At 42.6% G+C, this 23,771-nt stretch overlaps 1 protein-coding gene across 6 annotated transcripts in view; it reads left to right on the top strand.

Moving 5' to 3' along the window:
• Positions 1-23,294, top strand: part of chchd3a (coiled-coil-helix-coiled-coil-helix domain containing 3a) — a 71,874-nt gene extending 48,580 nt beyond the window's left edge. For 4 of the 6 annotated variants that reach the window (XM_030440233.1, XM_030440232.1, XM_030440229.1 and 1 more), the window contains 4 exons: positions 4,933-5,003; positions 18,433-18,568; positions 19,088-19,125; positions 22,576-23,294. In XM_030440233.1, coding sequence (XP_030296093.1) covers positions 4,933-5,003; positions 18,433-18,568; positions 19,088-19,125; positions 22,576-22,585 — 255 coding nt within the window. In that variant the 3' untranslated portion in view covers positions 22,586-23,294. The remainder of the gene's footprint in view (positions 1-4,932; positions 5,004-18,432; positions 18,569-19,087; positions 19,126-22,575) is intronic. The other 2 variants (XM_030440231.1, XM_030440230.1) reach the window with 1 other exon arrangement.
• The last annotated feature ends 477 nt before the right edge of the window (positions 23,295-23,771 follow it).

The raw sequence follows: 23,771 nt of genomic DNA, 5'->3' as shown, positions 1-23,771 counted from the left end.
GGTTGAGCACATTTTCCTTTGCCTCAAAAGTAGCTAGTTTTACATATCTAACGTTTTGATAAAAGGACATCTTTTGGTTTAAAAACCAAACAAGCTAAAAATAATTGAATTGCAAAAGATGTGTGCTTATATGCTTTCTTGTGTGAGTTAGATGAGAAAGATTAGTCCCACTTTTGTGTTTTTGTAGATATGAAGCTACAGCCAGCAGTTGGTGAGCTCAGATTAACACAAAAGCGGTAAACTAAAAATCTGTGGCATTGAAATGCAACCAGCAGCAGTGTTTCCTTCAACAACACAGAGCGGAGACTCCAGGAATCCTGGCACAAAACCCCCATAAAACTATAGTGTCTTGTATTTTACATTTTGTTCTTTGTCTTGAATTTAACCACAGGATATTGGTGATTAATTTCCCGAAACAGCCGGTTGACTGACTCCATTGGTATTAGCTGTAATCTAAGTAGCAAGGAACGCACCAAGTGTTGTTCAGACTTTGTTTGTTTAAGGGTCAGCCTCTGACTGATCTCAGAACTCACCAGAAACTCCAGTTTTTATGTAGTTTCCACTGGTCTATCCTGTTTCTCCCCCTCTCTGTATGTTGTTTATAAAGTCTAAAGCCCTCTGAGGAGTTTTCCTGTCAAGTTGTGCTACTTGAATTTTCATTTCGATATTTTTCCACTGACTTCGTATGCACTTGCCACCTCTAAATGTAGTTGTGTTGCCCCTTAAAGAACATCTGAGCTGATGCTTAGTCATTTCTGTGTTTGACATGACATATCCTTAAGAGCAGGTTGCAGTGAGTCACGCAGCAGAAGTCTCATTTTCTCTCACTCTGCAGAACCATGCTGGGGTTTCTCCCCGTTCCAGCCCTCCTGCTCAGCTGCAGATAAGAGAAAGAAGCCATCAGTACAGGGTGTTATTTGTTTTATTCATTAAAAATTGGAGGCTTTTTCCTCTAAATTGAGCTGGAGCCTCCGTTGCGGTGCAGCTTCTATCTTCTCCATATCGCTGCAGTGCATTAGCAGTAATGACTTAATTTGTCTATGACACCCCCCACCGGCATTTTGTTTGGCTCCAGATGAGCTAAAAACCTGGCGGAAAACAAATAGGGTAAATAGGATGCAAATGAACAGAAGCAATGGTTTAGAGATACTTGATTGCACATGGTGGCATGCATAGTACCGGGTTCTTATAGCAACACATTTGTGTTCATCCATTGGTCGGCCACAATCAGAAAACTTCTTTTTTGGTAGAATTAAAACAAGGTTGTGTTTTGCAGCAACCAAACCAAGATCAGGGCTATTTTCCGAATCAGTTGGGGCAAAAGCTGGAAATCACAATTTGAGACCACTCAGTAATCACACAAATTACTCTCTCCTATCTAGCCACCAAGGTATGTGTAGACACTTTTGGCAGCGTGTCCACACATGTCGCCATGCTGTGTGTCGGCGTCAATGCACGTGTATTGTTTGTGTTGTAAGTGGTCCTGCAATCATTGTCACACATGGCCTTTTGTCCTCCCCGGTGGATTAGTGCGCTGATTAGTGCCAGCTCTGCCATTTAGCCAGGTATTATTACCTTATACTTAGTATTCTAGACAGAAACCCGAATCCAGCTCCTTCTGACTCTCTCTTTCTCTTCCAATTGCTCAATCTTGGCACCCAGGAGAAGTCTTATTCTTGCCTCTTTAGCAGCCCAAAAATCTCTTTTTAGCCTCTTTATCTGTGAATAAGCTTCTCTTTTAAATCCTTTTTCCGTAGCTCTTGACAGTTTCTTTGTCTACGCTGAAAACCACTTGATTCAAGGCCAAGAGGGCACAGATATAGCATGAGCTTACAAGTTAACTCGTAAACTTTGGGCATACTTCTTTATAGTGCTTTAAATACAAACTAGTGTATTCAGACCCCCTTTATTTTTTCCATCCTCGTCAAGTCTGCCCAATAATAACAAAGTGAAAAAAATCCTCTAATAGATAAATAATTCTTAGCCGTCACTTGTACCCTCATGGAAATACATCCCTGAACATGTATATATCTTTGATATGTAAGGGGCGGTTCTTGGAGTTCATGACTTATTACTCATGGGATCCTACATAGACATAAATCATTTCCAGTCAATTAACTTTGACACACACGGACTTGAGACATCTCTAGAATGGTCAAAGTAAGCAAAACATATCTATTAAATTTGAATTGCCACAGCAAAGGGTCTAAATTTATGTAAAGAAGGTATTTTTTTGTTTCAGTTCAATAAATATACCATTCAAATAAAGGGTTTTTTGCATTGTTATGTGGAGGAATCTGCGTTTGAATATCAAAAAGTATAACTTGTTTTTTAGAATGTGAAAAGTGAATGACTCTGAATTCATTACAATCCCTCAAAGTAGTCTATCCAACTGAAGAGGACTTCAAATCTGTATCAGACTTTTTGTCAGCGTTGTCATGTCCCATCTTCTTTTAGCTCTACAACACATGACTATTGATCTTTTCAGCAGTGCAGTTCATTCCTATTGATCTTTTCTGAACTATGATGAATGTCTTCCCTGCCAGGGGGTTAAGTTAGGGCAGATGGGACCAAGAGGCTTTCATTTGTCACATTGCTAGTGTATCCATAAGATGATGTAAGAGTAAGTGTAAGATGATTTAGGTGCTTGGTTTGTTGTGATTGTCACAAAGTCTAAGCTTAAAGTTATTGTCAGGTCTTTGCTAAGACATATATATTTGTTCTTCTTTCAGCAATGCATGGATTAGATATTACAAAGTTTTTAAATTACATTGTTGACCTTTGCAATCTTGTTTGAAACCCCTTCCTCTCAAACTTCAAAACCAACTTCCTCTACACTAAAGTGAAAGGCTTCTCTGATTTCCTCATTCTTTTTGTGGTCTCCTGAATCTCTGCTTATGATTTTGTGTAATTAGAGTCAGACAATAGACAGGGTCATCGCAGGCAAAGCGAAACGCTGGACAACGTGTAGCATGGGAATGAAAAGAAGCAGGTGTACACACAGTTTCAAGGTCTATGAGTTCATTATTTCCATAATAGTTTTGAAATTGTAGAGGAAACTATATGAGGAAGGGTCGTCCGCTCTTTCATAACCTCTATGAGTACAGAAGCAAATAAAACGAAGGTTTTCTGAACAAAAGAACTGTGTACCGAGGAAATCACTCCAGATTCATACGATTTACAGTTTTTCCAGTATTGTAAGAGCCACATTCCACTCTTACCACATTCTTTATTTTCCTTGCAGAAGTTAATAGTGTTATGCTATTTAATGGGCAATTGGAGCTGGTTCCTCTAAGTGCATTGTGCAAGTAAAGCTTCAGCAGAGAAATTTCTCAGACCAAAGATTTTAGACTAGATTTTTTCTGACATGGGAAAGTCACTTTCTACCATTAGGTCAGTTTGGAAAATTCATCATTCTTACAGATGCATTTTTATCTATTTTGATTTTACCCACTATACCAGAGTTTTTAACCTCAAGAGGTGCAAAGAAAAAGTGGATTAAGTAGACAACACTAGTCAGAGCCCTTTAAATCCTGCAAGAAATTGCTACTGCAAGTGTTTTTCAAATTTTTTTAGTGACATGTCTCCGAGAAAAAGTAAATCGTTCCATTATATACATTTCCTGAAATATTTCTGTCCATTCAGGGAGTGTTGGAGTCTTTACTCAGCCATTCCCTGGTAATTGCTTTTTAACTACCTGCTAGTAGCATTTGTAATAAATTTCTCTCTGCTTTTTCGGCCCACTTGGCACGTTTCCGAATACATAAAACTAGAATTAAAATCAAGTTATGAGCCGATTATTGATCTGATCTCTTTTGCCTAGTCTATGCAGTAAGAAGAATTATTAAGACACTCCCAAAAAAACATCAGAAATGACTGGCAGACATATTACCACACTGTTAGGAAGCTCTCACCAAGCCCTGTATGGACTGTCTGGATTGTGTAGCGCAACATTAAGCCAAGATGAAATGGCACAAAACCTCTTATCAGTGGAAGTGTAAAGAAAAATGATCAAGCGCAAGTTTTACTTTTATTAAAGTGGAACCTTTTGTAGGAAAACATTGGCATTGGTAGATATCCCCTTATATTGCCCCTGGATCAAACCTCATACGCCTCTCAATCAAGCCATCCATCACACTTTACAACCTCTCACCATTTGTTCATAAATGTGCAGAACAGCCTCTGAGGGCTGACAAAACACATTCTCCTCGAGTGGTATAAATGGTATAGGAGCCCGGTTAACATGGCCGTGTTTGAGGAGGTAATTCAGGTTGAGGGGGTCCAGCTATGGGTGCATATGCTATGGGTCACTGGGGGATTATGACCGGTGGTCTGCACGATGTTGACTAGCGACCCCCTGACCTTCCAGGATTGCTGCCTGTTATTACAGCAGTCGTTTGTGGGAGGATAAGCACAAACGCGCACCTATAATTCACACTCTTTCACAGAGTGGTGCACATGCATGGTGCACAGCCACACACACAAACACACACACAGACACACACACAGATACACACAACAATATAGAATAAATGTTTTTCATCGGTGCAGACTTTATATCTACAAATACACTCCCCACTTACATTACAGGTCACAAAGTTAGCATCCATGTTGTGGACAATAAGCCCTACTGGTAATAGAGCTGTGCCCCTAATATCCCTCTCCATTAAGTTTTAATGGGGTTTGAGTGGTGGTAGATGGGTCAGGGCTGTGCAGGTCCAGCTGCACTGTACTGGACTACATCAGATCTGAGCTGTTAAGAGGTATTGCTTTACTGAAATGTTGCCTTTTGCCTAAATAGCTGCAACCTGAAAGCAGGGAAGATGTGAATACAATTGGATGGCCTTTTTTCCCTTTACATAAGAGATAACAATCACCTTTTCTTGCATTTGTCTCACTCACTGGCTTTTCTCTCTGTTTCTCTGTCTGCAGAGCACTCAGTTCTACAAGGTCACCACAGACAACTACCATAAAGCTGCCGACCAAGTGAATGCCAAGTTCAAGTAAGTTAAACGCAGTCAATCCAAAGTAGATCAAAGGCTTTAAATCGCATACCGCGAGTGTTTTTTTCCCCACATATTCTTTACATTTAGCTTGAAAAATAGAACTTTCTTTGTAGCTTGCTTGTTTTTGTTTTTTCAATGTTTTTTTCACAATTTAAGTCTTTTTTTGTCTTGTATAGTAGGTATTTATTTGAAGATACTGGTAGGCTTCATGTGTATTATCTCCAATTATGCATTCATTGAAGATTAAAAGTCCATCTGGACCAGTGAACACACGATTGAATTACGCTACCCACATTCTAACCTTCGTCGTTCAATCAGAACCATTAGCCCGAACCCATTAGCTGATGTTGATGATGGTGGTTCACTGATAAGCATGATCTCATGTTGATGATAACTGACGGGGCTTTTCTTGTGTTCTTTAATTTCCCGGTGTTAGAAGAGTATCATTTATGCTGTAAAACTGAATCTTCTACAAGACCTGGGTCAGACTGGATTATCAAATCATGAGTAGCAGTTTTATAAGATGTGATGAGATAACCTCTATGCTGTAGACTATTTTTCCCTTTCTTGGGTGAACCACTAGTCTTGAACTCAAAGACCATGTATGGTCATTACTCTGATGCGTTAGACTGTCCTCTAGATGCATGTGACAGCCACACCTTGCAATGTAAACAATGGTTACTTCATTGGAACTATCGACAGAGGATGTAATATTAAGTGTGCAAGCATTCATGGATGATGCTCATATCCAACTCACATATGTGTAACTCAAGACGTGCAGAATCGCTCCCCATTCGTGTTCCATCTGTCTTCTTAATAAGAGGCCATTAGGCTCCATAGTAATGTAGGGAAAGTGGATGAGGAGCCTATGGGAGGTGGGGCAAGAATGGGCACTGGCTCTGATCTCTCCTCCAGGGAGGCTAGGCTAATTGTGTTAGCTTGTCATTAGCCAGCGCTAACACTGGGATCATTGTCTCCCTTAGAAATGCTGGAAACTGATTAGCCTAGCCCATCAGGGGTTTAGCGCTAGACTCGTGGAAGCCGGAGCTCAGACTTCCCAAATCACATTAAAGAAAGAAAAAAAAAATCTCTGGAATAACATTAGTGCCAAATGACAGCGCTAACTGCAAGCGAACGTCGAGCTAACGGCGTGCGGGTAGTCATGTGACACAGGCCTTTGCATGAAGAGCAGTGATTGGCTGATTGGATCATAGGAGGTGCATTAGCAGGGTTGTGACTGGGTTGCAGCTGTGGAAATGTAGCGGAGTGTGTGTGCGTGTGTGTGTATGTGTGTGTGTGCGTGCGCGTGTGCTAATGAAATGGCGGGAAGGTCTGGTGTTACAAGACAGGGGCAGGGATGCATTGAGGGGATCAGAGCAGAGCAGAGGGTTAATTGGATTTAACAGGGCGTGTTTGGCTCATACGTGTTTATGTATGTGAGTTCATGTATGATAGTGTATGTTTGTTTGTACTCATACGTTTGAACGTCTTTTGTGAACATAACGCGCATTGCCTTTCCTCAAAGCTCCCCCCCTCTCTTATGATAGAGACCCTGCTGAGATAAGATGCTATCTGCGGCCTCTTTTGAATAATAAAAGGAAATATTTTTTTGTCTCACACAGGCTTTTGATTTCCTCAAAGTTGAAAATGTCCCCCAGAGATAAGAAAAGAAAGAAAGAAAGAAAATCCGGGGCCTTATCCGTACTTGATAGAATTAACATTTGATATGTTAATGTGAGGATGTTATAAAGTGTGGGAGATGACATCTTTCTTATTAGAATGTCTTCATTTCCCCACTCTGGCTCGTTTTAGTGCCACTGTAAAGGGAGTGATAGTACTCCTGGGATTGATTAGTGTTAGGGCTGATATTAGGCTACGGTTTATTATAGCGGAGGAAGAAGATGTGTGGGGCCAGAGCAGGCTGTCTGTCAAGGGTTGTAACATCCATATACTGTACGTGCTTTTGGAAGTTTTAATTGGAACTGTTGGGCTACGTGAATTTACAGTTTCTGCTGGGAACTGGTCAGATTTACATTGGACTAACCTGTTATTACTTGGTGAGATGAGGTCCCAAGAGTGAATGGGATTTGGGAGGAATGTATGCATCATAGCTCTGTGCAGTGCCCGTTCTTATACTCAGTTATAGTCAACGTGGGAAATAATTACTCTGATTTGAACAGGAAGGGGACAAGACATTCTCAGTAGCACCAAATTATTCAGTTGATGATTTCACGCCTGTGACACCCGTTTGAATGTGTCTCCCTTTATTAGAATAGCCTTTTTGGGAAAATCATAGAATCTATATACAATATGTAACCATTTAATTAACAAATGGGCTTCAGCAAGTAGCCAGTGTGCATATTTTTCCAATCATCGCAGTGGTACAGCGCGATCATTTCTCCTTTGGCGATGTTGAAAGAAATAAATTAAAGTGTGAGAGGTTGGTACTCAAGGGAGCGAAGGATGTATGAGTGTGTGAGATTGTGTATAAGTGTAGTTGTTTGCTTACGTGTGCAGTACAGCTGTCCCCTGCTGTTCTGCTGCAGTATTCCCAACAGCGAATGATGGAGCTGTCCCAACCACAAGACCACTGCATCACTGTGACCTTATTTGAAGAGACATACACGCACATCTGGATGCTGTGAACTGTGATTTTCGACAAAAAGCCAGAAAAATACTAACAAAGTACAACATAAAGTTACAACATAAAAACAGGTCGAGCTTGAACATCAACATCCAGGGTTTACACTTCTAATTGGGTTGGTAAAAACACTCCTGTAGTGTCTGAAATGCGTAGCCATGAATCATCTACTCCTCCTTAAGACATAGACAACAGGGCAGTGAACATTTCTTCCACGAATACCTAAATACACGCAACATGTAACACATACCATAATAAGACAGTATGTTGGTCACACACACATAGCACCAAAGCTTTTATTCACTTTCCCTGTGACACTACCTGAAGATAAGAGTTCCCAGTCGCCTGTGGAAAGGAGGCCTTCTCTCCCTGCGCCTGATTTATATCCTGCCACCTTCACCACTAGTTGTTTATCGAAGTCTGATGCATTATCTCACTGTCCGGTGCTGAATGTGTGACCTTTACTGCACCACATGTATGTAAGGGTGCACGAGCGTGTATGCTTTTCGTGTGACACGTTGAATGAATTCGAGTGTGCTCACATGTGGATATCTCCTTAGGAATGTGTGTGCGCGGTGTCTCCTCCGGCAGCAGTGACCCACTGGGGCTTTCGTTTGAATTGCAAGCTGACAGGCGTGGAGGAAAATGATAGATGTGAGATTATGCGAGAAGATGGAATGGAGAATGAAAGAACAGTGGCGTTGTCCTAAGCCTGCTGTCAGTGCTAACCTTTGGTGAGGCTTTAGGCTTCTTTGTTGAAGCTTGGTCACTGTCACTGTTTGTCCAGGTTCCCTGCAGAATTGGGACGGGACAGGGAGATGTTAAAACAGTGAATAAGTCGGTCTGACAAGGCTCTGTAATGCTGAAGGATTGAGACCATCATCTCTTATGTCTCCATCCCCCTTCTCAGGTCTCAAAAACTTGGATTCCTCCAAGCTTCCAGCCTTGATGGTGAGATCTGTGATGAGATCAAAAAAGGCTGTATACTTTCACGCTTTTGTGTTTTGCGCCAGAGAGTGCACAAGTGTGTCTAAGGCGCACATTTTTTCCATTTCTTCCCCATACGCTCGGCCACAGAGAATAAAATCTCATTTTAGTCTGTCACTTCACTGTCACTCCTCTCCTCCCTCAGGCTACGCGCTTACTCCCTTTGTCTGTTGTTTATTTTTTAGCTCTTTTGAATAAATCTTTTTTTAATTTAATCCAGTCGACAATAACAGCCGCCGCAGTTCACGCTTCATCTCTCCGCACACACACGCAAAAAAGGTGGAATGAGGAGGCGTGGAGCAGAACTTGTTGAATGTAAATGGCTTGTTGTTTTTCTTTATAACACTGGTGTGCCGTGCTGTCGCGGTCAAAAGAAGCGCACCTGACAGTCTGTCTTCGCCACACAATGTAGGAAGAAGTAGGGCCCACTCATCCATCTTTCGAACCCTTATAATCATAAACATCTAAGACAACTCTTCATCTGCTGTATCGTATACATTAATACATTGCGAATAATTACCGGCAAACTTCTTAGTGATTAAGTTGTCAGTGCAGCATGATACTCTGCTTTATTTACAACAAACAAAGAGCCAGTAGTGTGAGTCAAGTTTACCAACCACAATTCCCTAAATTTCTGCAAACCGTTGCTTCTGGTCATAGTGTTGTGTACAAAAAAGAAATCACAACATGATTTTTTTGCATCAGAAAAATCCCATGCAACCTCGCGCAATCGAACAGTTAGCCCTGTAACAAAGCATCGCAGGATGAGGCAATAGCGTTGTGCATTTGTTTTATCTTTCAGATTAATAAAGAGGACGAATACGCTGGAGAAATTCCAGCAGGTTCCCCGCAAAATCCACCATGCGGCTACAAAATGTAAATAAGGTGTAGAGGCAGGTAGAGGCTGTCCATATTCTTGGCAGCGCTCTTGTTTGTTGAAGGGGAATAATACTGATGTCCCGAAATTAATAAGGTAATGAAATAGTGATGTTTAATTGAGCCAGACAGCGTTTTTAATTACTTAAAATTACGGGAAATAATTTAGCAGGTATAAGTTGCAGAGGTGTTTTTCTATAAAGTAGTCGTCGTCCGTGAGGTGGGACAGACTGAGCAGAGCGTTGACCCCCTTGTCAGGTGAAGGCGAACCACAGTCCCGTAGCTAGGCAACCCCGGGCACAGGGACAAGATGGTGGTCAGCCGAGGAGACAGAAGTCAATAACTGCTTTAAAAGCTCTTCTTTCGGCCTTAAGAGCTTTGCTGTGCTGGCTGCAAAAAGCACACACGATCCGAGAGAGACCTGCGTGGGCGCACACACGGACACGCAATGCACATACACACCTTTTAGTGGCTGATTTTGTGATTTTGCTGCGTTGGAAATGAGTAGGAAACCCACTCACAGCTTTTATTGCTTTTTTGTACTTTGTTTTTTTTTTTTTCATACAGTGAACAACACCTGTGACGTGAATGATGGAACAGAAAAGAAGTGACATGTAGCATTTCTTGGATGTTCAGAAAATACGCAAAGCATATACACCAATCACAAAGCGCTGCCACTCCTCATGATTTCAAGGTGTCTCTCACAAATACGCATCCCCTGAATCAGTGAGCGTCCTTAGCTGCATTTTTAAAGATATGTTCGTCTTCCTCTGCTTGAGGCCAGACAGCCGTCCACTTGTAGGAGCGTTCTTGAAGGGGGGTCAGTGAGGACACACACCCGCCTTTCGTTCTCCTCTCATCCGTTCATCCTTCTTTGTCTCCCTCACTGCTCACTTACGAACAGTGTTTTCTGTCTTAATTTAAATCTCTCTCGCTCCCTCTTTATTAACGTCTGCTCTCTCTCTCGCGCTCTATTTTTTAGCAGTCTTTTATCCCTCACACTTCATTCTGTCTCTCTCTCTCTCTGTGTCCCTTCCTCTCTCGCTCTCTCTCTCTCTGGTTCAATCTCTTATCCATGCTGATGGATTTCACTGCAGGGGGTCACTCAGGTCTGCTTTTAAAAAGCAGCGTGAGCGAAATGTGTGTCATTTTTCTCCTTAACTGGATCATTTGTATTTATTTACCCCCCCTCGGTTCTGACGCCTGCCTTAACTAGAGAGAACATGAGGGCTTTTTAAGGGGGAACTGGCACCCGCCCCTTAACCCTATTAACCCCTAAGTGGACCCAAATGATGATAAATAGACAGTGCGGTGATTGGGAATTCAATCTGGTGGCAGGCGGCTGTAATCCATACTGTCGATGGAGCTTATGTATGTGTGTGCGCTAAAGAACAAGTTAGAGTTTGGGGGAGATAAATACTGGCAACATGGGTGAAATCTAACCAAATCAGACTATAAAATTGCTTCTACCTTCTCTTTGTAAAGTGCTTCTGATCATGATGGAATGAGAAGCCCAGTAAACCATGTGTGGCACACCAAATGGTTCATTTTGGGATAGGATAGGGTTGCTTTGCAAAAAAATAACTTGCATAAACAATATTCCATCTAAGAGAAGAAATGGACAACAGCAAATGAGCCAAATCAAAGACTATCAAGTACCAAAGCTGGTTTTGGTCAAAGTTGACAGTTTTGTAGACAGATTTATGCTAAATGGTCATCAGGAGCAGTTTTGAGTAAATCAGCCTTCAACCTGACAACAAACTGCTCCACTGTTGAATGAAACAAGACTGCTGACCATATGGCTGGATGCATGTGTGGTCAATATGCTATTTGGGGACTGTCAAGTCTATTAATTTGAAAGAGAAATGGCCAGTTGGGAAACTCCAACAAGCGACCAACCAATGTTGTAACTTCATCACTTTCCCATTTATGGAGATGGCATCGCTTTGCTGCGGTCAAGCCAAACATGGGCTATTTGTATCAAACCCAGCCGAGTCACCAAAATACAATGTTGGAAGTTTACGTTTCTGCAAATCACTGACACATGGACCTTGGTACATTTTTCAGCCGTGTTTGTGCAGACAAAAACTGATATTTTGACTGGAAATCGGGACATCTCAAGCCATGTTTTTGGCGACCAATACAGGTATTTCAAGCCAATCCATCTTTTCCTAACCAAGTGGTTTTTGTGCCTGAACACAAGATCATAAGAACACCGTATGAAAATAGAAAATTTAACTGAAAGAATTGGAAAGTTTTAACATATCCATGGTGTTTTTGGTCATTCTGGTGAATGGGTTAACCAAACTTCATAGTATTGTTTCGGCTCAAGTAAGGAAAGTTTTTAAATGACACCCAGCCTTGTTAAGGACAAACAGACATTCTCCTATCCACCACTGATCAGATGATTAGTTCCAGATGTGTTCTGTCACAATTTCTTAATTAATTTCAACACACTCGTAGCAGTTTTAATTATGTTTTTTGCTGCCATCGCTCATCCTCTGCCTACTGTGTTAGAATCTTGGAGGAAGAAAGCAGTGCTCCTGCTGCAGATGGAATGAAAACTTCTACAACAACCCTCTGGAGGCAGCCTGTGCAATCAGTAATTCTATTTGCAGGGGATCGTTACTGCTATCAAGTATTGGAATGGACACTGTCTGTAAGCCTGCGTGTCTCCATATGTGTGTGTCTTCTTTCAGAGTTGTAATGTGTCTCAAATTATGACAGATGGACGTACACGCTTCCAGATGCGTATCGCACTTTGTTCAAGTATTGAAGCATGTTGTATCCCTAACAGAGATCTATGGGTGTCATTTTAGTGCACAGAAGATAGTACATAGTAGATAGTAGTCATGGTCAGTATGTGTTGGTTTGAAAAATGCACTGACACAGACGCTCCCCCCGGCATAACACATGCATATTGTATGAAAATCCCAACATCGATCTCAATACGTCCGCCAGCTCGCAGTCAATATGTTCTTTGAAGAATGTAGCCGTAGCAATAAACTTATTCGAGTACGTCCCCTTCCATGGAAATGTGCTGACTTGAGCAGCAGGAGGCTTGAAAGACGGGATTGCATTAAATGATCTAGGGACACCTTGAGGAGGGGGACAAGACAGTGCGAGGGAGTGAGCAGGTAATCTGTTCTGCTTTATTACATGTTAAATGGGACACATTCACCCTTCTCTTATCCCTTCTGCCCCTCCTCTCAACCTTTTCTGTTCTCTCCTGAAGGGATAAAAGGAAGCGAGCAGAGAGCCTCAGGAGTGTTTCTAGGAGGTTCTTCTTCTGTTTCTCATCTGTTCCACGCTTTCTTCTCTATCTCACTTTTCTCTAATAAAGCATTTTTTTCTCTAGAGCACCCCCCTCCTCTCCGTTCTTTTTCTATTCTCTGTTTTTGTCTATCTGCGCAGTGATTTACGACGCAGGGCAGAGAAACTGTAATGTAGATACCTAAACAAACCGTTCCCCCCCCTTTTCATTCCTATCAGTAGATCAAGGCAATAGGGACGTGATTGGGGTGTGTGTGTGTGTGTGTGTGTGGTGGATAAGGTTGTTGTTATAGAGACCTTTAATGCTACTGGTGGCACGAGGCAAGACCCCTATATGACTGTTTAGATTTACCGTCTCTGGGGTACAGGGGTGCAGCACACACAGACATGTATAGTGCAGTAATAACCAACTGTATCTGGCCAGATGTCTATATTTGTTTCAGAGACTCCCGCCGCATGGGGTTTTATTAAATATCCCATGAACCTCTGGGGATTGAGGGAGGGAATAAAGGAAGAGAGCGGTAAAAGGAAGAGAAGGAGCAAAAGGAGGGTTTGTGGGACATTTACTGGAAACGGCTGCTTCTATAACCTGTAGAAGCATCTATTGATGAATGTGTACAGACACTCATGCAGTAAGATTAACATTTTTTGCCCGTGTGTGTGTTTATCTGTCCATGTCGAGTGATGAGTGTTTGGTTAAAGAACAGCAGTGTCACCAAGAGGGCTTGGTTAGAGGTCAGAAGTAATTATGTTTTCCAGACTTTTCTCTGTTAAATTGTGTGTAGTTTTATATCTTCAAGCCTGCTAAAAAAAAGAAATAAATATTCAAATCAAAGTCTGAGAAAGAGAAAAACTGTTTTTGAGCTGCCCACAGCTCATGCACCATTTGATCAGGGGTCATACGTTTGACATTGCATCAATAAAATAAGGGTCAAAAGCAAAAGAGTTTACCAAAACTCAAATTCGACATTCAGACAGACTGAAAAATGTATCAAAGTATCTGGCCTCATCATTTAAACATGGCCAAAAAAGCTTTTTTGGGAATGTGATACAGTCTTGGTGTTTGTGAAAACCTTACTGCTCTGGTTACATGGGAACAGGATGATTTATAGTTTTTCTGGCTGGTATTTATAATTATCCTGTATGATTCCCACAGTAGAGGATCCTGCTGTGTAGCCACTCTGCAGCGTTTTACTCCTGATAATTAGCCCTGTGTCCTGCACTGAATTCAACATTAATAACCTCGTGTTTGACTTGTTTTTTTGTGGTATTTGATATTGCTACTGCATGTTCGGCGGTATTGTGCAAATTGTTATTCTGTCCGAGGATCAGAATCTCCCCCTGGCTTGCCTAAAGCTGAGTACAATAACTAGAGTGTATTTCCATAACAAGCCTGAAAAAAATTTGGTTAGACTTGAGGCCAAAACCGACTTGGAAAATAAAAAGTTTCACTTTTCAGGTTGCAAGGATGACACCCAAGCATGTTACATGAGTCAAATATCATGACTTTTTGTTATTGAGCTAAACAATTGAGTAAGTTCCATAAGTTAAAGGTAAAACAGGGTAATATTCTCTATCATTTTTGCATCTGCTTACCCTGCAGCAAAGCATAGTAAGTGACATGAGGCCACTGAATGTAAAACTAAAGAGAGGAGGGAGGTTTGTAGTCCTTCCCTACTGGCTCCGTGTGGTTGGTGGCAGGAACTTAATGTTAATCTTAATGATAGATGATAGAGGATGCAGCGTGCCGCCACAGAGTGTGTGTGACAGTGTTATTGTCTCCGTGATTAACTCAACCACTGTCTCAGCCCCTTCCCTACAGAGAGAACCAGAGAGCAAGCAAAAATAGAAGTACCACGGTCTAGTTGCTCATCAAGAAATGCCCCTCATTTCTACCCACCCTCACCCTCTCTCCCTCCCTCCCTCCCCCTGTCCTCCTTTCTCTCCCTCTCAGAGGCCATTACTGGTGATAAACACCGCGGTTTGTATCAGCAGGATGCACCTGGCATTAACGCGAACGCTTAAGAAAGTAATTAGTGGGTGTATGTGGCTCCCCTCGTCCCTGTAGATGCCCATAGGCGGTGTAATAAATGAGCGCCAGGATCCATAGGAGTTGGATGGCAGTGATTTCTGCTAGCGCTGCTGTCATCGTTCAATACCCTGACGCAGAGCAATGGCCTTGTCATGCCTCCAAGCAAATGACTGAATTTCTCCCCAGTGGATCCACAAATGCAGAACCTCACCCAAGAGCATAATGTTCCGGTCTGTGCTCAAAGTGGTACAACGAACCATGGAATCAGCCAAAATTCGAAAGAAAAAGTTTGATACAACTCCCATATCTGTGCAGGAACTGTAGAAGTTACAACCAGCATCCAGTTAGCTCAGCTTAGTAAGTAGAAAGACTGGCTCTTTTCCAAAGGTAAAAAGAAATCTTCTTACTGTCACCTCTAAAACTTGTTAATTAACAAATATATACATTTAACCCTTACTAAAACTGAGGTATACAGACGACAAGTTATGGTCTTATGGTTCAAAATCCCACCCCATACATGTTATCAGATGGGTCACGGGCCAAACTGAAAACTCAAAGAACGCTTCAAATGAAGTTCTTCCAATGATGGTTTCTTTGTAGGTGGTTTCAAGAGACTTATAACACACGCTCTGTGTGGATTTTGCGTGTTGTCCTTGTTCTCCTTGTGGATGCATTGGTTTCCTCTTGAGTTTGGTTTTAAAGGGATATTCTGGTGTAAGTTTAATCCATGGTCTAACACACCGTGAAACTGTGTTAGACTCCCTCTTGAGAGATCAAGTTAGCAGACTGCTAATTTACGGAGGTTTATCAACCTCAGAAACGACCGCACGACAACAATACACTGCAGTAAATGGATCCAAATATAAACCGCCACCGAAAAGCCACAAATAATGTTCAGAACAGCACCAAACTTCAGCAACAGTACAAATAGGGTCTCAGCACATAGTCTGGGGCATCTAACTTCCACTAGCTTAGCTGGATTTCTACTGAAAAGCTGACTAAATTTACCACTCTTCTGCAGCAGCTTACCGAGTGGAGTAGAGTTCCGCGGCTCATGGATGAAAATGTATGACTATGACTCCATGGAAGAGCAATCAAAGTTCATATGTGTCTTACCTGCCAGTTTATAACAGTTATTTTCGAGAGCGGACAGGGAAAAGAAGGGAATTGAGCATTTCTAAACGCACTCGGTAATCGTCGCGTCGGGACTTCCCCGACCCGGAAGCTGATGGAGGAGAGTTGAAATCTGTTTTTAGCTTCCCAATAGTAATCCAGCTAAGCTAGCGGAGGTTAGATGCCCCAGACTATGTGCTGAGACACTTTTTGTACTGTTGCTGAAGTTTGGTGCTGTTCTGAGCATTATTTGTGGCTTTTTGGTGGCGGTTTATATTTGGATCCATTTACTGCAGTGTGTTGTTGTCGTGCAGTCGTTTCTGAGGTTGATAAAACTCAGTAAATTAGCGGTCCGCTAACTTGATCTCTCGAGAGGGAGTCTAACACAGTTTCACGTTGATTTAGACCATGGATTAAACTTACACCGGAATATCCCTTTAACTCTTTATCTGATGCACTTGAAAGGGGTTGTCTCATCATGATTGACGTCACCACAGCAATATGGTAGCTTCCATATACAGGATATTTTTGGCTTCATTTTCGTACAGTGGGAGGAAGTGGAGACACCTTGTCCATCTTTATAGATGTCTTTTGTACAGACATGAAAGTGTTGTCTTCTCATCTAACTTTAAGGCAAGACAGGGAGTACACATTTTTCCCAAAAACTAACTATTCTGTTAGGTGTCCAAAAATGACATGTTTTATCTAGTATTCCTTTCTTGCTCTAGACTATATCCGACTCTGTTTTGCCTTTAAGTACTGAGCTGTATGATGAATGATGAAGTGTATTGATCAATCACACTCCTGTCAGCACCTCTGATGTTGTCACAAATTGTCACTGACCTGCACTTACAAGGACTATAGATTTTTCCATCCTCCCTAACAAATATGACCATGTGGCGTTGCACATATGTACACATCTTCACTGCACCAGCTTCCTGCTGCATTTCACCCTGGGTAATGACCCATGCGACCAATCCCCTGCTTTGTATCCAACTGGGGGTAATTTCTCACTCCAGGGGGCAAATCAAACATCTGATTCAGACTACAGGGGCTCGTCCTCTTTCCCAATATTCCTCTGAGATCACCAGAGTTGCTGACAGGCGGGATCTCTTTTCACACTCACGCGAGGCGTTTAGTGAAGCAGATGGAGTGTCCTGAGCACTGGTGTGAACAAAACGATGACACCACCATTAGCATAATAGCCCTAGCATGTGCATGTGTCATCATTATATATTTTTATGGGGTGTGTGAAGAGGCAGACAAAAGCAGTTAACACTGGGCAAGGCACCAGGACTGGTGGTACATCCCACGACTGAGGATCCGACTCTTGCATACATCTAACATAAGAGTCCCATTTAAATGCACTGAAGTTTAGCGCAGAAGTGCTAGCATCTGGCTCATACCCGCTAAGACAGCAGCACTTAAACTGTAGCAGACCTCAAGGACGGTCAGAGCGTGCAAAGCTGGTGATGCGTATCATATTAAAGACATATTAGCATCCACAGTCTACAACAGTAACCTTCTCTTGGATGGCAAAAGATTGAATTTTCCATTTAGGCCAATCCAAGGTGACAGCCACCCAGTATGTAAATGGTTGACGCTCTTCAGGGAGCCCTCCTGCATCAATGCATGGATTCACTGGCGCCCAGTAGAGTGATCAATACTTGCTTAGGCAAGGCCTTTTTAAGGGTTTTTTTCACGGTAAGGACATAAGAACTAATTCATCAGGAAGGTATACTTGGCTTGCAGGTTATTTTAATCCCATCATCATTATCATCGTCACAAAACAAGTAAGCCCAATTGCTCGTCTCAATTAACCCAGTGTCCTTTTCCTGTTTTCTCTGCATTACGCATTGATTCGCCCACTTCTCTACCATTAAGTCCCATGCCACTGATGAATCTCCCTTTTCCCGGGGATGGCGCCATTGTTGGAAGCTCTATTTGACACCTCTTACTGTTTTTAAAGAAGCCCTCCGGCCTTCTCAGTCAATACGTTGAGATGCGTACAATCGACATGGTCATCCCAGCAGGTCGTGGAGGATGGCTTGGCCTTTGACCTTCCTCCCAGCAGATACAGTGATGTTGATTCTTGCTTTAGGTGTCGTGGACCGAAATGGCAGCAGTAATAGAAAAGGCAAGGGGCCGTGCACATGCTGTCGACTGCAGTATAGCTCAGCGAGCTCTAACAGTCCAGGGGCTCTCTTATGACAATCGATTTGCTCAATTTCCAAACCAACATTGTGTCTTTGCATTCGTCTTCTCTCGTTCTTGATTTCTACATTTCATTCTCAAGTTGACAATCTCCCCAGTCTCCATTTTTCCTCCATTTTCTGTCCACCCTTGACTCTTTTCTCTCTCACACATTTACCACTCAGGGTTTTTTTTTTTTTTACACTTTTATCCCTTTCGCCTAACTCTGATGTCTCACACTTTTCTGCCCTCTTTAACACCATATTTTTCCCCATTTTCACACTGTTTCTCTCCCCTTCTCGCCCCTGCAGGCGGTATGAGATGTATCCTGTGTGTGCAGACCTGCAGGGCCAGATCCTCGCATGCTACAAAGAGAATGCTGGAAAGACCCTTAACTGCTCCAACATAGCAGCCCTTTACCTACAGTGTGTCAACAACGCCAAGCAGGTGCGTATTTACCGAACCAAGTTTTCTGTTGTTTATCACTTCTCATATCTCATTTTGGTAAATTGCAACTCTTGTTTTTGTACGTGAGTATTATGCATATTCGTGTCGAGTGGAATGAATGAGCATTTCATTGTTTGCAACTGCACGCTATACATGTGAGGAAAATGCTTGAATTCTTAAAGGAACATTTCACCCCGAAATGAAAATTCAATCATTACCTTCTCTCACCCCATGCTGATGGAACATTTTATTCCCAAGGCTTGATGAGCTGTATGAGGCCATTTTATGTTTTTATCTGTCTTCTGTTTTAAAACAAACAAAAAAAAGCCCTAGCTACTTCAGTTGTTTAGGAGAATGCTGCAACTCTGTTTTGTTGTGAAGGTCCGGTGGACTAGGAAACTTCACCCAACTTTCCATCCGTATGAGGGTGAAGAGAAAACAAGTGAATTTTCATTTTTGGGCGAACTGTTCCTCTAAAACTACCGTCCAGAATAATGCATTTTTCCCTCTCTGAAAAAGAACAAGTCTTTGCATGCACCTTCATGGACAGATGATGTGTAAGTTGTATTGCCTCCTAATCCTGTAGTTTAGCTTTCAGTTGAATCGATCATGTGTGTGTTAGCCACAGCATACGTCATTGTGCTTATAAATGTGTGCGCGATAGCTACAGTAGAGCAGCTATTCCCTTAAATGAATTAATAGAATATATACACACACATACCACACTAGCATCCATTTACATGCGCCGGCTCCTTGCTTTTAGACAGGAGAATAACATTTCCAATGGGCTCCTGGCGCCTGAATAAAACTCCTTCTAAATAGCCAGTTTAAACCTTTACGGTCTATTTCCATAATACCTGCTGACACAGGCGTTCCCCCGGCTGTCTCTGTGTGTGTTTTAATGTAATAAGACCAAGGGAGTAGCCGCCGTTAGTTGGATACCATTGTCCTCTCTGGAGCTCTCCCCTTTCATTGCCCAGTGCAAATGTTTTTCTGCCCTCTGTCTCCGACGGTCACACGCCGTATTGTAATAGTAATGTCACTCAGGTTGATATTAACCTGATTCCCCCCCTCCTTCGCTTTGTAGTACGTAACATCCATCGGGCCCCAACGAGGCTCAATTTACATTCATGGAGCTTTTCTATTAGATTTTTCTGCACTTGCATTGTTTTGCCGGAAATGAGGAAAAGTGAGTTTTGCCTCCCTCGCTCACTCTCGCGGGTATTAGTATTAGATCTGAAAGTCAGATGCTGGTGGATTTTTAAGCTATACATCATGTAAATTGCACAATGTTTTATTCATTTGTGTGCGCGTCTGTGTGTGTGTGCGTTTAAGAAAAAGGCTACCTGTGGCCTCGTCAAGATTCAGTGGGGGTACGTTCACAGTCCGGATGCTGTTATGATGTTGTAAATTGTTTGCAAGCAAGCCTGAGACGATATGGTAATCCGCTTGTGTTTATCACCCTGCAGCAATCACAGCACACTCCTGTTCGTCTCAGCTTATCTGTCTAAGACTTGCTTTTAAAGTCATTAGGTGCTAAAGAAAAAAAAAAGAAGAAAGAAAAAAAAACGGTTCTGCGATAAGGCTTTAAAGGAATAATATGCAGAATTACACAGCTGATAAAATACGGGGGGAAAGAAATGAAGTAGGATTGATATGAGCTGATGCAACTTCGTGATTAGGATGTTTACACAGCTTTATCTGAGCTGAGCAGGAAGCCGTGTCGGGAAACAAATGCGAAGGGATGTGGCTTTGACCCGCGGAGGTCAGAAGATCCAAACGTGCCCTCTAAACGCCGCCTCTCATCTCCTTGACCTTTTCTGTCGAAGACACTTGATAGCATTGCTCAGTTTTCAAACGGCAAAATCTCTTTCCCCTTTTCTCCGTCCTTCCCCTTCAATTCTTTGATTCCACTAAAAACTGCAGCACCTCTGGTAAAGATAGGGATGTCTAAGATGGCATCTCGCTGGGGCGGAGGAAAAAAAAACAACAAATCCCTCCAAATCTCAGTTTTTACAATATTGACCCCTCAGCTGGAGTCAGCTAAGACGGAGGCCTTGACGGCAGCCGGGCCATTGTCACTGATAATTAGCGTTCTTATCGCAGTTAATGTTATCACAGTGAGTGATAACATTTAGACCCGCTCTCACTCTCTTTTTGTGGCCCTGCGTGCCCCTGCCACCATTCCTCCATCCACTATCCCTTCATCCCTCGTCACGTTTCTAATGCATTCAGCACTTAACAGGTCCAGATAGCAAACTGTGAGGAGGAGGCAGTCGAAGGACAGATAAAGTCTCTTTCTCTCTCCCCTCCCGCTCCACGCAAAAGAGTTTATCATGGAGGCCGATCTCTCCATCCACTGCTCGCCTCCTCATTCCATATTCTCGCCGCATGACCGCCTCTTGCTTCCCTATCTTTTACTTCTCCACTTCATTTTTTAGACTGACCCTTCCATCTCCCTCATACTCTCAAAGGGCCCCGGCGAGATCCCTGTATATGGTTTCGGCGGGTGTTGTGTTTTCAAGGATGGATGTTTTGAAGGCTCACATGGCTGCTCTGATGTCATCTTTGACACAACATTTCATTCATACTTCTTTTAAAAAAAAAAAAGTTTTTATTTTTTTATCATTTAATTTGTCCTTTCAATATTTTTAGACGTCGGGGGTTAGATAAGGGGGTTACTTTTTAGTATTTTGAACTCAGAGAATTATCACCTGAACCTGCAGCTCCCTGTGGCTTTACAGAACTTTATAGCAAGGATCAGCTCATCGTTTTCAGCTCAGAGTCAGCTCCTGGTCTGCCCTCCAGATGTACTTTGCCAGTGAAGGAGAGCTGGTAGACGCGGCTCAGAGGTGGTATTTCTGTGAGATCGCTAACCTAAAAAAAAAAAATAACCCAACACAAACAAAGAAAAGTTGAGTTGCAGCATGAACCTGCAGTGATTTTTGCAGGTCAAATTTTAAACTCACCGTGTTCATTTATAATAGCTTAGATTCTTCGCCATTGTTTCGAGGATTATCGATCATATCATCTTGTAGTGGCTTTCGTAAATCCCATTGCGCAAAGCATAGTACATACTGCAATCAAACACTGTTGACACGGCAAATGCGGCTCCAGCCTTGTGCGCCTGCTTGATGAATACACCAGATGTTGAATACGGCTGAATGTGTCACATCTGCACCCTTAAAAAAACGGTCTTAGATTTAACTTAAAAAATTGAATATATTTTAAGCATCTCATTTTTGAGTTGTTTATAACTTCAGACACCCTGATTCAGCCTCAGTCTAAGGACATCTTAAATGTCTATCATGATAATAACCTACAGGAAGTGTGATGATTTTGACGAGTAGACACACTAATGTTGCTGTCTCAGTGCTGATAGACTTGTTTTTCTACTCCAGATACAATGTTCTCATAACCAACAGACATGTTGTCCGTGACTACAAAAAAAGTTCTAATATACTGGACTTGTCTTTTAAGTGATCTCTTGTCGTCACCTGGATTTTTCAGACTGTGCTTGTCCATAATCATTTCGCGGTTAGATCAATAATACTCTAAATGAACTCCTTTTGCAGAAATGAAATGCCCCTGACACAAACATACCTCATCAACAACACTAGTGAGGAAGAATAAATCCTTTTAACTTATTTTCCTTCCATAAGTCCCTTTTTTCTCCTTTTTCTTTGGATTCTTCCACTCTTGTCCTCTCAGGCGGTTTTCATCCACTGGCATCAGCCACAATAGGCCGGTTCAAATGCTTATTGACAGGGAGTGCTGGGGATTTGTGGTTGCACTTATCGCTAACATGGAATCCACTGCCCTCGGGTCCGGCTCACTCCATCGTCCTCCCTTTTTATTGGACTCCTAGGCCTCCTTGTTTTCGTCCTGCCTCTCCTCTGTGACACAGTATCTCTCTCTCTCTCTCTGCCGGTTGTTTGTCCATTTAGATTCTTCTGATTTGCTTCTACATCTCTGTGACGCACTTTTTCTCTCTTCTTTGTCTGCAGAACAAGTTGAGGACCGGGGGTTAAGGACGAGGGAGAAAGAAAGCGGAAGCAATGAAGAGTTTATGGTGTGGGATTACTTATTATCGACCGACTGACAGACGGACAGACAGACAGACAGACCAAACCGGAGCGGAGGAAGTGAGGAAAGAGTCAGCACCAAGACACACACCCTCAAAAACCCTGTGGAGAACCGAAGCGAACCGTACCAGACTAGAGGCACCGAACACAGCACCCTGAGAGAAGACATAGACGCACCCCTTTCCCCCCAGTTTCTTACCTCCTTTCCCCACCTCTCTTACCGTTTGTCTATCTCTCCTGTGAGTATGTAGGGAAGTGACACTGTCTGCCATCTTGGAGCGACAGCCAGGGGCCAAGCAGGCCTGAGCTTGGCCCGCAACAAGGACAGTAAAAAAACAAACAAACTGGGACGATCACAAGAAAACGCGAGACACCTCTGTCACAGAACACTTGCACCCATCCCGTCTCACTCCAGCACTGTTAGCAAAAATTAAAGTCTATTTTTACTGATAGAAGTCAGTCCTATGTTGTTGTCCATGAATCATTCTTTTCCTGCCCCCTAATGCACTATCCTTTGCATCTGTCCCTTTGAGTTTTTGTTATGTTAATAATGTAACAATGTGCGTGTCGAGTATTCATCCGGACCAGCACTTGTGACGATGTCTGATCAGAGGAAAATAAAAGACGAAACGATGCAGGAACTATTGTTGAACTTTTTCTCCATAAATATTCAGCAGGGCTCCATCTCTCAAGTGTGTGTGTGTGTGTGTGTGTGTGTTTTATGCTAATTACAGCAAGCATTGTACATCTTTGATGGATACGCGGCCCTCATGTTGTCACGACGACATTTTGCCAAACGGAGTGAATGAGCCCAAGAGAGGGGGACTGGAGCGCGGGGGAGATATACGTCCCAGATGTTCCGGCTCATGATCTAGCTCTCCCTCTGTTTCTGTCTTTTTCTTTCCTTATTTGAATCCCCCCTGCTTTAGCTATTCAGCAAAACACCACGGAGCTCTACCTCTTCCTTATCCCTTCATTGTCCCACTCTCCTCTTACTTATCTACTCCTTTCTGCCTTCGCCCTCCTTCCTGGAGTGTGTCTCTTCGCTGCTCACTCTCCCAGGCTAATGTTGCCTTGGAGGAGACGGCTTCTCTACGCTGTCTGCGCTCCGCCAGACT

Source organism: Sparus aurata, chromosome 14 (genome assembly GCF_900880675.1).
Source record: "Sparus aurata chromosome 14, fSpaAur1.1, whole genome shotgun sequence".
Classification (NCBI taxonomy): Eukaryota; Metazoa; Chordata; class Actinopteri; order Spariformes; family Sparidae; genus Sparus; species Sparus aurata.
This window is presented reverse-complemented; position numbering and strand designations above follow the sequence as displayed.